General features: G+C 44.6%; 1 protein-coding gene across 1 annotated transcript in view; it reads left to right on the forward strand.

The window, feature by feature from the left end:
- The window catches only part of LOC105457545 (homeotic protein empty spiracles-like), a 40,323-nt gene extending 26,468 nt beyond the window's left edge, over positions 1–13,855 (forward strand). Inside the window, exon 3 of the mRNA XM_011702265.1 lies at positions 13,580–13,855. Coding sequence (XP_011700567.1) covers positions 13,580–13,855 — 276 coding nt within the window. The remainder of the gene's footprint in view (positions 1–13,579) is intronic.
- Positions 13,856–16,089: the final 2,234 nt, after the last annotated feature.

Genomic DNA, 16,089 nt, shown 5'->3' on the forward strand with positions numbered 1-16,089 from the left:
CTCGACTGTACCATGACGAGATAAGATCTGAATAGAGATACGGCCATCACATTCGGGAATTACATTGTTTTTCTTTTGCAAAAGTTTTTCACTTTATTCAAAAACATAATGCTCTCCTTCAATTCATCATCTATCTACATTAAATAACAAATGATATTTCAACTTTATATCAACAGCTTGTAATTTCTGATGTAAGAAAATGGATTGCAAGAATTCGCGAGTAAATCTTCTCCGAGTTTCCAAACACGTTATTCAAGAAATCTTCGAGAGAGATAATAGAGAAGACGTACGTGCACATCACGATTCGATGGGCAAGTGATTCTACGATGGCGCAAGCTATTAACCCTCTGCTCGGAATATCGGTCATTATGACTGCTATAAGGTTCAAGTTTTCAGATATATATATTCTTCGTTATTTGATTGTTTACTAGAGCGGAAGACTGATGGAATATAACTTATTCACAATATTTTGTTCTTAACGTTTTTGAAATATATAATTTGTTCGTTGTTTTTTTTTTACTCAGGGAAAGAGCAATTTTGCTGGATCCAGATCAAAAAATAATTTTTGTTCAATAATCAAAATAATTTTGTTGGAAAGTCAAAATGATTGCTAGAATATACTAAAACGTTTTATAGCAATGCCTATCTATTTTTAACTTTCCAACAAATTATTTTGATTACTGAACAAAAATTATTTTCAGATCTGTATTCAGCAAAATTTTTAGACCTTTCAACAAAATCGTTCTTTCCGCGTGGCGATGTATCGCGGGACTCCTTTTCAATTTGCGCTTCATCTTCCTTTGCATCCGCGAGAAAACTTGTTCTCCCTATTACGAGTCGTGCAGTCTCCCCTCGTAAGAATTAAGCGCGTATCCCCCTTATAAAAATTAAACCGCAGATTTTGTTTATTTTAACAAGCGCAATTATCACGTACATAATATTCGCGATTCTCTGTGCGGCCGACGCGACGTCGCGTCGTCATCGCGGCTTTCTCCGTATTTGCAATAATGTCCGTGCGTGACGTTAATTATCGTCCGCGAGAATTTATTAGGGAAAGCATGTCGTATTTTTCGCGGGACCCATCGACGACTCGTTTATTAATTTATCGTCGATTACGGCGACGCCGTTATTATGGCGACGCTGGCGTTAATCATGCGCGCGGCCTATCGTTGGGATCGACTCGCCGCGGATTTATCATCCCTCCCGATGAAACGGTGATTAATTATCGCGATTGCCCCATCGGTATGCGGTACGGCGAAAAGAAGCGCGGACTCTATTTAAGACTCATCCGGATCATTAATCTCGCCATTAACTCGACGAGATTTTTCTCGACGATTGTCTTTGTCAGGCATTTATTTTTGCCAGCAGAAATCGTGTTCGTTAAAAGTTTTGACGGCGTACCTTAATCACTTTGGTGACTGTCATCTTTTACTCTCCTTTTTCCGTCTTCTTGTAAAGTCATTGGCTCACGTTACTCGGTTTTAGGCCCTTTGAGGGCGGAGGGGGGGGGGGAATTTTGTAAGGCACGGTACACGTACAAAGTATTATACTTAAATGAAATGACAAAGAAATGACTGCTTTGCCGTGCCGCAGCCGAGAGTTGCGATCGCGGCATTTGCCTGACTCATTTTCTTTTACGCACGCTCTCGCGCGCTTAACGAGCGGCTGCATTATAGAGGTATCGGGCTGCGTACAAGAACCATACTTACATGGACGATTGCGCTATCGCGGAAAATTGACGCCAATCAACTCATCGGCCTCCCGTCGATTCAGCTAACGATCGTTCATACGCGCGCTGGCGTATTATATTAATTACACATCGGTGCTCTCTCTCTCTCTTTCTTTCTCTCCCCGCCCCGAAAATTCACGATTCAACCGGCGCCTTATTGTCAATCGTAATTGAACGACATCCATAATCCAAATTAATTATCTTCGGGAAACGATCGACGGGGCGTTCGTGATGATTAATGACGTCAAATCGAGGAGTTCATCCGCGGCAATCAATAGCGAGATATATAGATTAATAGCGGAATACCACCCTTCTCCCGTTATAACGCCACACCGTGCCGCGTGTATAAGCGTTACGTTACACCCTGATATTTGCTTAAGTAATTTATACGAAAGTTTACCTTGCCCGCCGCAACATCCGTCGACCAATATCAGGCGTACACCTCGTTACTTTCGACGGCATTGTTGTTTGGACGGGGAAATCCACGCTTGAGCCGCCGATAAATAAACGTCGCTGCTAACGTTTCCGCGCGCGCACACGCACGAAGCACCGTCGTAATTTTTCTGCGGGAGCACGTAAGTGTCCCTCCTGGAAAAAGGATCGTTATACACACCGTCGTTACTTTGCTCCATTGGGCGCGCTCGCGCGCGGAGGGTATTATTAACGGCGATAATTAACGGCGCATTGGACATGTGGCGCGGAAAGAAGGTCAACGATAAATCAGACTGTGTCGCGGCGCGGTTGTTCGTCGTTTACAAAATAATCGTCGTGGCCGGCGAACGGCGAGCCAAGCCTGTAAATCATGCCTTTAATTGCTCCTTATCAGCGCGTCCGGTGAACGGGGACGTTCCTACACATATTTCGATGAAAAGCCGTCGATGAACAATGGTCAAACTTGCAGGTCTCGACTCGGCAAATCGTTTTGTGGCCAACCAAATGAGCCAACGAGAATAATACCGTGTAAGAATATGAGTGTGTTACATGGAAATTTCGAAAGATAGATTTATGTCGGAAATGCGTGCATCCTTGAACGAATTTTCAAATTGCGTTTGCTCGGCAGATCTATGGAGTTTGACTTAAACATTTTTTTTATATAACATACACAGTTGGAAAATTTGTGTTGAATTTAACACATTTCATGTGTCCCACGCGGTCCATTAAAATTTTCATTAATTTAATTTAACACAAGATGAATATGTTAGAAAGTAACGCAAATATTATATAAAAAAATTAACACAAAAAATGTAACACTGGCACAACTTGTAAGCAAATTGTGGAAGGATATTGTTTTCAGTATAATTAACATTTATGATACGTTAAATTAACACGTATTTTATCAATTTATGTTAGAATTTACATTTAAGACACATTATCTTTATTGTTATTTATTTACTTACTCATAAATTATGTTATTTTAACACAAGAAATGTTGAATATCAATTTAACACAAAATACTTAAATAACATAATCACATTATGTTAAATTAACATTCGAATATGTTAAAAATTTAACACAAAATTTTAACAAGAGCAGCTTGAGTGGACCGTTTTTAACATAAATACGAAATGTTTTTTTACAGTGTAGAGTATAATGCCAAAATTAATAATGAGAAGTAACGATACAGAATTGGTAATTGGTTATAGTGAAAAAAAAGTTCGTATGAATTTGTATCCAATTCGGAATGATTTTCGAGACAGAGCGAGTTGAAAATAACACGCGCGATGTCATTCGCCACTAAGATCTGTCAATTTCACTGGCCGCTGAATTTTTGTTCGCAAGATTGGACGAAGAGCGAATTATACTTAAGCAAAGTAGAGACAAGAGATTATTTGCTCGCATTTTTTAATGCATCTGCCCTCGTTAAAACACGTCCGCATTAGCTCTCTCAACGTGAAATCAAAACGTTCATCGAGACTGACGGTGGTATATTTTTTAAATCTTTCCTTGTACAAGCGGGAATTTGTCGTTAAACATATAGCATTTTCGCTGTCAACGTGGGGAGGACAAAGTAGAGTGGAACACTCGGTATCTTCGCTATCCTCGGCTCGTCCGAACAGAGCCGCCGGGGAAAATAAATAGCGCCGTATATTTCCGCGACGCAAATGCCCAGTGATACTCAGCGCGACGTTATTAGTATGCCGCGCTGTATACCGCCGGCGTAATTTGCATCCACGTCCGTGTTGGTGGGCGCGATTGCTGCGTGTCCCGTTAACAATCCTTTTAGCGCAAACCGTATAACGCGCGATAACGCAAATGAAGCGCGTAAAGAGCGCCAATTCGACGTTCGTCTGGTTTTTTTTTCTCTCTTTTTCTCTCACCCCTCAATTCGATCTCTTTCCGCTCGATCACCGATTAACAAATTAGATCCGATGAAGATAAAGGAAACTGACAGCTCTCTCTCGGTCGTTTCTCTCTCTTCTCGCTTCGCGTGAGGAATAACGTATAATTTTCAATCACGCGCGTTCGCAGATACATAAACATGTCCTTAGAACGAATTTATGGCTCGGTCGCGATCTTATCCCGACGCGATCTAAGAATGCGCTGCTGTTATCAATCTTATGTTAGCGGCAAATGAGTCCGCACCGAGGCGCGCGCTGTGCGCTGTAAAATTCGCGTGCGCGGAATCGTAAATGGCGCGGTTGCGGAACGGAGGGGAAAGGAAAACGGCTGCGGTCCGACGAAGAGCTTACACGGTTCCGCGAGTGATTCCGAGAAGGCACCTATATATAATAAGCGTCTCGACGAAACTGATGCAAGTCGATCAGATTTCGCAGATACAACACGCGCGCGAATTAATCCGCGTCGCGGAGCAACCGTGACCAAAATAATAATAATTTACGGTACACGTACGATATTATACAATTCGCGCACGATTTAACCGCGCGTGTGTTCGGAGGAGTGGGCTATCTCTTGCATTCAGCGAAAATTGAGATTCGTGCCTAATTGGCGAGGTCATCCGTAAGCGCTCGCGTATATTACATGCGCGAAACTCCTTTGCGGTATTAAACGCCTGCAGGAAGAAGAAGAAGGGCCGTGCGTATATATGTATACGGTCAGATATACCGAATGACGGCGCGCGCTTTATTGTTAGTCCGACGACGACACGCCTCATTATGCATAGAGAATCCGTACGCGGCCTGCATAATATGCAAAACTCCTTCCCATTACCGTCCGCGACGGGCGTAATACGGCTCCGATCGGCGCGGCCCGCCGCGCTCGGCCGGGTCTACATGTAGCACTGTAGCCGCGCGTGTGTTATTATATATCGCCTTACCTCTCCTTTCTTCTTCGTTATCGTCGCGCGCGTCGCGACGAGGATTTCGAGAGGCGTAACGGTACGCGAGCGATTTATCGGCATTAAGGACGACAGCGGCAAAAACGGAACTAGAACGAGTCGCGCCGCGAGTACATATATACCGGTACCGTTTTCGCGATCCCTCGCGATCGGTGCGGCAAACGTTCCCCGTGGCGTTCGTGAAATATCAAAATACGTCACGCAGGGGCGGTGATAATCGGATTATAACTAAAAGAGCGAAACGCGTTATTTTTCGCGAGTTAAAAACAGCTCCGGACGTTCTCCCGTTGAAGAGTTCGCAACGAAATTCGCGACGAGAGTTATATCTCGCCTTTTATAAATTGCAAGTCGGTCGAGTAAGGCATAAGGCGAGGTGATTCTGTATTCACGGCGCGTCGGAACGCGGCAATAATTTCAGGCGCGAGACGCATCTCGCCGTACGGCACGGCGCGGCGGCGTACCCCGTCACGCCAAAGTGCACCGATCTCCGCGCGGCTGTCGGCGCTGTCGAGATAGCCACCACAAACAAACATTATCAGCCGTAATCGGGCGCGCCGCGTTTAATCGATCCTATCGACAGCCATTTAAATCGAATCGGGCCGCTCGTACCCGGCCACTTACCAGGCTTACCTTATCGTCGTCGTCGCGAGACCGGCACGAGAATAAAATTACGCCATACGATATTGCGCTTATCCCATTTTTACGCGGCGTTACATCGCCCGGCCCCTATCGGGCCGGGCGAACACAATGGCTAATTAAAATGGGAAAATTTAGAGTGCCATTAATTTAGCCTTTAAGAGACGCGATGTCGCCCCGACGGTGCCCCACGGCGCGACTTATCGCTCGCCTAATTGCGCGCGGCCGGTATATTTCACGGTCGTCTGGATATTTATCAATTAATTTCTACGAATTATGAGACGATCTCTCGGGCGATCGGCGCGCGCTTGCCCGTTGTCGTACACGCCGCCCGCGTCCCGCCGCGCCGCTCCGATCTGATATCAACGCCTCGGACGATATTTAGATCGTGAAACCTGTAATATATCGACGTAAGCTGACGTTTAATTTAATGAGAATCTAAGGGCGATAGGGGAAATCTGTTAGCCGTTTTACGCCGACATTATTTTATTAGCCGAGCAGGCGCGGCGAATGTTTTCCCTCGGTATAAATATCCCTTTATAACTTTGTCCCGAGCGCGTGTAAATTAATAGTAATCATATACGGGGAGCGATTAATAGCGGATAAGTGATGGCGGACTCAACGACCTTAATATCTTTCTCGAATTACGCTTCGACTTTCGCCGTGATTACTTTACGTTCTCTGTGTGTATCAAATGTTAGAATGTTTATAAAATTGTTAAAATAACATTCAGTGCGATGTTATTGAAATAGCTATTACACAAATAAATTATATATTTTTATCGCGCGGTATATATGTACATTCTACTCTTATTCCTCGCCTTGCTTTTCCTGAGGAGGAGGCCATTCGCAACGTATGGATTTGCAACTAAATCGCGTGTCGTATACGGCGGGACATGCAAAAGGATCGCGGACGTTCAAAGGATTCCGAAACGCGGAATAGTACCAAGACTACCAAGTCGAATGATCGGCGTAAAGGATAGTCGTCGGTGCTCGCGTATCGATTCTCTCGCTCTAGTCGCCTCTTCTGCAATTGGACGGAGATAGAATGGAAGGACCTCTTTGGTTTTCTCGTCACGATCTCGACATGTCAATGTCATGCGCGTTGTCGACATCGTGTGCGTACCATCTACTCCGCGAGCCGACGCGAAATCGGCCGATCGTTATTAAAATCGTCCGCCAACGTTCCAGATATTCGCTGACTGACACTTCTCTCTTTTGTTGCACCATAAACTAAAATATTAAAAATCACGATGCTACGTTATTCTATGATAATACTATACATTTTTATAATACTGTGACGTTACTGATGTAAACTTACTATTAGCTCTAACCATCTAATAGACTTACCAAGAGAATTTATGGGATTTTTGCTAATTTATTTTATTACAACGAATTCAGATGTCCAATGTACAGACATTCGGTAGTCAATTATATACGAGAATTCGTACCTTCTTTATCTAGAAATTCTAGATATGGAAAATGTCACTGAATGAAACTCTCACAAGTTATTCTTTGGAGCCTGAATTTGACACATGACACTTCTCTCAATAAAATACAATCGTGCAATACGATACTCTTTTATATTTCCTACTTTTGCTCGTCACGGTCGACGCGATTACCCCCGTAGAGCTTAAACGCAGCAGCAATGGTGCGCGACGACCGTACTCTCCCCCCAAAAAAAGAGGAAAAAAGGAGGAAAGAGGGGAAGGATAAAAAAAACTCGCGCTCTGCGAATATGGCGGGATGGTGAAACGCATATCCGAGGAAATTGGCGTCCCCTCGCGCGAGATCACGCTCAATTTCGTCCTAACAAAACACGCGCCGCTCTTCATCCTGTAATCCACACCCACATACGGTATACGTACGCGCGTCCGCGATGGCTTTTTCGTGAACGCGGATAGCAAGCGCGTGCGCGCTTTTGTATTTTCCAGGCCGTGGAATCGGGCCCGTCGTCTGTCTCCCTCCGCCTTCTCTCTCTCTCTCTCTCTCTCTTTCTCTCGCACGCGCGCGCGTGCGCTTTCTAGTTCTCTCTCGCGCGTACGATGTGTACGCTCGCGACGATTGAAAAATAATATCGCCGGGTTTATTTAGCCCGACGCGTCTCGCGCAATAGCGAGGGGCGGCGGATTGTCGCGACCGTACGGGGATTAAAAATAATGTTTCGAGCGTGACCGCCGAGCCCCCGGGGGATTAGGGGGGCGACTAGCTCTCGCGCTGGCGATTGGTTGCTATCCAGCTGGAGATTTTATTTGAGGGCTCGCCCGTGTACATATTACAGGCTGTTCTGTCTCGTTCTCTCTCTCTCTCTCTCTCTCTCTCTCTCTCTCTCTCTCTCTCTCTCTCTATCAGCGAAAAAGGCCAACACGACGAAAAAAATCGCTCAGCACACGTTGTGTTGTCGAGCTGCCGTTTGGCACGGCACGGCTTCGCCAATTATAAATCGCCGGCACGGCCGGATTTGTAAAGCGCGCTCGGATGGATAAAAAAGCGCTGATTGAAATCGAATACGCGCGTACGGTACGGTGGTAGGTAATTAAATAGACGAAGACGACCGAGCGAGTAAGGGGCGTATGTCCTTTAACTGCAACCCTTTAATTAATCAATCGAATCAAATTTTAATCTCTGATTTTATTTTGAATTTTTCATTTAAAATTTCGATTTGTTCCGATCTAATCTTAATATTCCAAAATATATGATTCTGCTTGCCAATTTCCGACGTAATATCCAACAGAGATTCGTATATCAGTATTCGATTTCAACTTAACATTTGTTTTTTGCATCTGTGTGAAGCGCGATGAAGGAATTTTGCAAATTATCGCGGATCAAGTTTCATTATAAAATAAATTTATTTCAGCATTTCTTGAAAGCTGGACAGCATCAAAAGTCTTTAAAAAAAAAAAGATATTACAATTCAGATCAATCCTGAAATAAAAACGTCATTACGAGTTCCTGTAAACGAGATAGACACTTTTTAGAGATTCTTTGGGAGAGAATCAGGTGCTTCATCGATTATATATAAATTCTAAAAACGTAACACCAGCCTCGCAAGGGCTCGCAGCTGAGAAACACGTATAGCGACACGCGCGGCGCGCGGCATTAATTTCCATTAGCGAATATCCAATTTATTGCGAGAGCAAAGGCGGCCAATCGGCGAGCGCGGTCGTAATAAACGTAATTATATTTAACGGGGCGCATAAAGGCCTCGATAGATTAGAGACCTCTCTCCTCTTTCCTGCGCTCCCTTCCCTTCTCTCTCTCGCGTTTCCAGCCGTGATATATGTATTCGCGCGGCGCGGCGTGGCGCAGCGCGAACGTGTAGCGCGCGATCCGTCCCGATCGACCGGATGACGTGGCTTGGCTCGCGTAATTAGAATATCAATTAATAATCGGGATTAATTAAATCCGCGATTATCGATGCACGTCGCGACGCGACGTGAGCTTTCGTCATCCGCGCGCTCATGTGTGTGCACGCGCGCACACACATACACGCAACCTAAATGCCAAAGATGGAGACGGGCAGATTAGCTCGCGCGCGAACGCATACATACGGCTCATGTCACCTTTTTTTTGTCCTTGATGAGTCCAACGACATTCATTCTCGCTCGCGCGCGTTTATTACACCGTTGTCGTCGTTACATTAATTACCTCGCACGACGCTCTCTGTGCGCAACCGGTCCGCAATTGATACCGAAGTTAATTTCCTTTTGAGACGGACGTCTCGAGTTTATCGCGGATATCGCGGGACGTTATTTACATAGATAGATAACTATTTGTAACAGTTTTTACATATATATATATATATATATACACACGGAAAGAACACATTTGTTGAATCCAGATGAAAATAATTTTTGTTCAATAATTAAAATAACTTTGTGCGAAAGTAAAAATGATTGCTAAAATATCAAAACGTTTTATAGCAATGCTTATCAGTTTTAACATTCCAACAAATTATTTTGATGATTTAATAAAAAATTATTTTCAGATCTGTTTTCAGCAAAATTTTTATATCTTTCAACAAAATCGTTCTTTCCGTGTGTGTATATATACATATATATAAATATATAATATGTGTGTGTGTGTGTGTGTGTGTATGGAGGCTGTTACAAATGGTTGTCCATTCATGCAAATGACAGTATACGTACATGTACATTGTAATGCTACATATATATACATATATTCAGCTCTATATTATGTATAATGCAGTTCTAATAACTATATATAACGCTATTTTATATATATCTATATAGCGTTCAACTTATCGTTCGATGCAAATGATCCTAGTGATTCATGATCAACTATGGGCAGCACTCGTATGCATAACGTACTTACGATGCATTGCAGTTCCGATATTTACCGCGCTAAAATTAGAAAATTCTATTTGCAGAATTCTATTCCGCGGCTGTAATACTCCTCGCAGAGTTGTTGGGCTCTTTTTTGACGCGCGAATTATTTATTTCCCCTTAACCCCCATACGCTTCACGGAGTGATGTTACATTAATTTACGACATTGCTCTGCGATGAAGATAAAATTGTAATTTATACAAAACGGGCAAAGTTAGATCTCTTGTGAAATTTCCTCCCCGTTCGAGAGTAAACAATTAGATCACCAATCCTCCAATCTTCGGGTAAATTGAAATGGAGGGAGGTTAATCTTTCCGAAAATCGAGAATCATATTGGACAAAGGAGGGAAATTCGATGATTTTGAGAAGTCAAGAAGTATAGCGAAATAGAAAACCTGCAAAAAAATGAATAACGGCAATCGTATCGAAAGTAACGATCAACGTCCATGCGCGTTTCGAGCCGGGATTTAAAGCTCGTTTTTTTCGTCGAGAAATCTCATCGCGCGCGAGGGGGAGCGTTCGACGAAGGCGCGCGTCTCTCCGCGATGCAGACGAGCGGAAAAGTGTCCGTCGATCTCGCGAGATAACGAGTACGCGCTCACGGCCGCGTTTACCTGCGCGTAACCTGCGTTAACTCGGCTCCTCGCTTATACCTTGGGCCGGCGAACGGCGCGGGATAAAGGCCGAGAGAGCACGGCGCTCTCGCCGCGGTGCCTACCTTCCAGGCAACGTAATTGAAGCTGCTCCCGGAATAACGCGCCTAAGTGACAGGTGAACACCTTATACGCGAAGCGCGTACCCGTGACAGTCGTGCGTATACGCACTGTGTGTCCGTCCGACGCCGCGCGTTCGCGTCGCTTTAGAGAGAGAGAGACGAAATATAAAAGCTGCAGGTACACACGGTAGAGGGAATAAAGTGTAATCTTGGCAGTGCGAGACGAGAGACGAGACGGTCAGAAGAAGTAGCCAATCAGCGGGCGCGAATATGATTGAGGGAATCGAATATACGGGAGAAGAGTATGCGCGCTTCGATGGAAGTATACTTCAATGCGTTGCGATCCGATTGGAACTAAGATATCGGGGGTATGCCTGCCAGGAATGGAAAAATAACCTGTATCGCGGTCGACCGCAGTCGGTCGGCCATTGCGAGTAGAGTTTCGCGAAACGTGCGTCCGATTCCGAACAGTTTCATCTCATTAACGGTGAATTAAGGTTTCAGGTCGGACGAGATTTTCGACGGGGACTCGAGATAACGCGCGAGGGGGAGAGGGATCCTACCGACGCCCGGCGTCGGATCATTTTCTCGTTGATCTCCGCTCATTCCCGACGCTCGACACCGGGGGACGAATTCCCACTCGCGCGTTATCGTTGTGCATTAAACTCCGCGGGGTAATATATCAGGGAATAAATCGTCGAACGTGTTGGAAGCTTTTATAGGATTTTTACAACGTGCGCGTCCGTGAAATACTGGCGTCGACGGAGGGCGCGGAGAAAGAGAGAGACAGTGGTTGCGAGGGGTGAGGAGCGGTTAAACTGAGTGTAAATCCAGGTATCGTTGGTGTGAGTGGAGAAAAAGGGGGGAGGGAGGGAGGGAAGGAGAGAGAGAGAGAGAGAAGGGGGCGAGAGAGGGTTGTTCGGCCGGGATGAAGCGTCTGGCTCATCCTGGGGGCATCCTGCAGCATGCGGAGGGGGATGCCCGGGTTTTCGCGTGCGTGCGGATCCGCCAATCGGGTTTCAGGACCGCCCGCGATCGTCATGGCAACCCCGGGGGTTGACGGGAGGCGATTACGAAACGGGGGTAACCCGATTAAGCGTCGCGACGTCGCTCCCGCGGAGGCGATGTCTGGGGACGTAACGGGATGGTTTACGGAAGGAGTGGAGGATAAAGGGTAGGCCCAAAAGTACGGTCTGTCCGAAAGGGGTTGCTCTCTCTATTTGCCCTCTTAATCACCCGTTAAGTGCCGCGACCCCGATGGGGTTTCTCCCGGGCACGCAGCAACGAGTTTTGTCCCTGCTTTTTCGCCTCTTGATTGGTCAGCGGTGAATAACAACCTTGAGATGGTCCCGAGGGGTGGGATATTTAATGCCGGCTTAAAGGCGAAATATTTCGGTTCAGGGGGTTGTTTAAAATCATTTAGATTCAACGTGGCACGAGAGCAATTCAAGGATTTAGTGTAACAATAACTTGGTCAACTTTCACTCTTTCTTTTTTTTTTAATTTAAAGGAATGAAATTTGTTTCAATTTAAGTTCACTTGTATTAATTAGAATCTTACTAAATCTTAATATATTACTTTATAAAGTTAACAATTCAAATTAGATAATTTCTATACCAAAACAACGGTAGTATCTTTAATGTTATCTTCAATATTATCGCATCTTTAATATTAGAAATATTTGTATAAGTACCCCACACGTTGATAACGAAAGAGATTTTTGATATGTAATAGATTCACATTATTTATCCCATTCATATTGTAATTTTCATCATAATGGCCTCGAAATCGTGAAATCATACGCTCCGTTTCATCTCGCTGCGGAAGTTTACCGTGTCGGCAGCTAATCCGGGTCTTGTCAAAACCGCGCAGCCATCCGAGACGTTAGACAAACATTCCCCGTTTCAACCCTCGATCCACCCCTTTTACGCCGCGCGTGTGTGCCCTCTCGTGACACAATGCTGATTTTCCGCGTAGATAGCTTCAAAATGGTGCCCATTCAACCCTTTTCTCACGAACGGCGCGTATATCTAACAGTCAATTCCGCAGGACAATGCCTCGATCGAGTTTGTCGTGGCTCTTCTCCCCTACCCCCCGCCCCCCCCCCTCGTGTTTCATCCCCTTTTTCCTCCAGAGCCGGCGACACGTACCATTGTAACCGGATACTCCCGTTTAGGGATGGCTCCTTGATACATCGGGGGGTTGACCGGGCTTATAACTAGTTGCCACTTAATTTGGCAAACCTGGCAAGAACCGAGGGGTTCGATTCGCCCTCCCCGTCTCTCGGGCCGGAGGGATTGGCCCGCCGAGATCGATTGGCGGGATACGTCGGTATTCGCTGGGGACGGCCACGCTCGAATTACCTCTCGTTGAACGTCGCGTATCTTCTGCTTCCATCGGGCTCGCCGGGAGAATTATCTTCCGCGGCGCGTTCTCTCCACCGAAACGATCGGAAATCCTTAACTACACTTTCTCTCAATAAGCTCCTGCCTATCGCGAAGCGAACATCTCGAAATATCGGAGCTCATTCTTCAATAATCATGAAGTTTTTGGAGTCAATTAATTTATGTTATTTTATATAAAGTCGTATCTGATTTTTGTATAAAATCCACCTCTTGCTCCTCTAAATGTTCGTTCTCGTGATGACTTTTACAAATGAAACATAATTCAGGCGATTTTAATCACGCTGCGTATATTTATAATTTGATATAAAATTTCTTCGTTTAAGAGAATTATTTTTTATCCGTTTTTTTTTCAAAAAGAATCAATTTAGAAGCGTACATTTTAGATCATTACGGTTATTATAGAGTTATTGTATTATAAGATGTTATCATAGCGAAATCATTGTGGTGTTTCAGGTGAAAGTATGGTTCCAAAACCGGCGGACGAAACACAAGCGGATGCAACAGGAGGAAGAGGCGAAGGCCCAGCAGCAATCGGGTGGTGGAGGTGGCGGTGGCGGGGGCGGTGGTGGGGGTGGTAATGGAAATGCTAACAACAATAGCAACAACAAGAACACGCATCACGTCAGCAAGTGGCAGCAGGAGACCGGCGACTACCATCACGAGGACGAGGAGGAGGACGAGCACATCGATCCGGAAGCCGAGGAGTGTTCGAGCGGCTCTGAAGCGTAGCTAGACGTTCTCTGCCTGGATTAGGATCCAGGATCGAGTAGATTGTCCTGAACAGACTTCGAGGAGAGTCCGAGCGAGGTAGAAGTCAGTCATGAGAGATAATCGCGCGAACCTCGATTGATCGAGTTAGGCCTGTTCGAGTTCGACATTCGAATTGAATATCTGAGGATTGGATTCACCTCGAAACACGTCGAAATCGGTGCGCCTGCGATCGTTTCATATTAACGTTGTGCGCAACAATGAATAAATTCCGCACGGAATAGTGATTGCGTGGAATCGAAGCTTCGGGTATGAGTCCCGATGCGAAAGGAAAGTCAGACGATTCGAAGATCGTTTGACAGCGACCTGCGGCGGTACGGTACTCACCATATTGCGACCGAGGACCGACCGGACATGGTGAATACAGGACTGGGGGCTACTAGGTACTTCAAGAGCAATTGTCTTGTCAAGTAAAAGTAAAAAGATCTGGGCTCTGGAGGAATCTTTGATTCCTGGACTTACCATCCCGTATATACGACGATAACAATTTTGAATGGAAAAATATTCCATTCTCTGACACATACATACACACAAAGCGTACGAGACGTATATTTTCGTGTAAACACTTATGAAACTGAAAATTTTTTTGTTTCTGTTGTTTATCTTTATGGAGAATGATTGACGACAGTTTTAATCATAAATCCTAAAGATATATATAGAGAGAGACGAAATCTTTTTCGTCAATGTGATCGCCGGGGAGGATTCGTTGGGTTCTACTCCGAACTTGTGCCAGATGGGTCGACAGAATAAAAACATCGTTCTTAGGGTTCGGTCATCGATATTTTTGAAACCTACATGTATCATATTTTATTGTATTTCGAGGTATAAAAAGTTGGTTTGAAGTATCATCGCTCAATTTTATTCTTTCATAATCGCAATGATTAAACGAAAAATTAAATGATTCCATCAAATATTATTTTTACGTGCGTAAAAATAATATACGCGAATACAGAAAATATATAGTGGGGAGCACATAAAAATATAACGATGAAAAGGACTCTATATCGCATGTTTATTCGTCGACGAACGACGCTGCGAGGCAAAAGTGTCTTTTGTTCCCTTATTCATTCGACCGGAATCACGACATAGTTCCTCAGGAATTCAGTTTCGCGACGTGCGCCGAAGGCCAGGGGAACAATCGCGGAAATCCGTAAATATCGTCGCGATTAGGACGATGATAGGACGGGGCGTTCTCAGACCAAGACCCATCTTACAACGGGTTCGGAAGAAGCGACGGAGAAATCGAAGGCGTCCATCGGAAACCGACTAATGGAGGTATTGTCTGGCCGGAGACGACGGAGCTAAATGGACGCGCTTCCGGCGGAAAGCGGTGACGACGCTCGTATCGCGAACGATCGATGCCAACTTTAACAAGACGGGTCATTTTTTTTGTTTTTGTTTGATTGACAGGTCGATTCGGAACTGTAGAGATTTTCACTACTTCGGGGGAAGAGATACTTCTCGTTTAACAAAAGCTTATACTTTCTGTTTCTTTGCCTCATGAGTTTCATTTTCTGAACTTTAGTTGGAAAGTCGCTCGCAACGGTTATTTAGAAAGTTGCACGCAATGTGGTTCAAAGTGATTGTTAAAACTTAGAAAACGGCCTGAGACGGGGATCGATCGTCGCCGCGATACATCGAGATGATGCGCCGATCGGCGCGCGTCATTTACGCTCATTGCAATTACATACTTCTTTTAAAACGCAATCATAAAGCAACAACTATTATTACTATTAAAACTATTATTGCAAATATTACATGTGAAGGCTCCTGACTATTCAGCCAAGAATTCCACGTTGACGGTGGCGACACTGTATCGCGGTAGGAATTAGAGTTTTGCTTATCGTGCTGGGCCCGATAGGTCATAAGGTGTTATAAGTCGTAAGAATTCTACAATATGCTGCGTATGCCGGGTATCGTAAGCAGTAAGAATTGATCAATTACAGTCGAATATGAAGAGAATACTCTACTTGAAGAGAATAACGGATATTACTGTGAGAAGTGTTGACAACAAATTTTGTCTTGCGTGCCATTTCGTTATTATGTGCTTACATTAATTGTGAAGATGTGTCTTGTACTTATCAAATTCGTAAAAATGGATGAAATGTAAAGTTATTTTTGAATTTCGTACCTAAAAGCAGATTTTTCACTCCTTCCAAACAACTGTCAAACCATGAGTTTTCTTGCCTGAATAG

This window comes from Wasmannia auropunctata, unplaced genomic scaffold, assembly GCF_000956235.1.
Source record: "Wasmannia auropunctata unplaced genomic scaffold, wasmannia.A_1.0 LD335208.1, whole genome shotgun sequence".
Classification (NCBI taxonomy): Eukaryota; Metazoa; Arthropoda; class Insecta; order Hymenoptera; family Formicidae; genus Wasmannia; species Wasmannia auropunctata.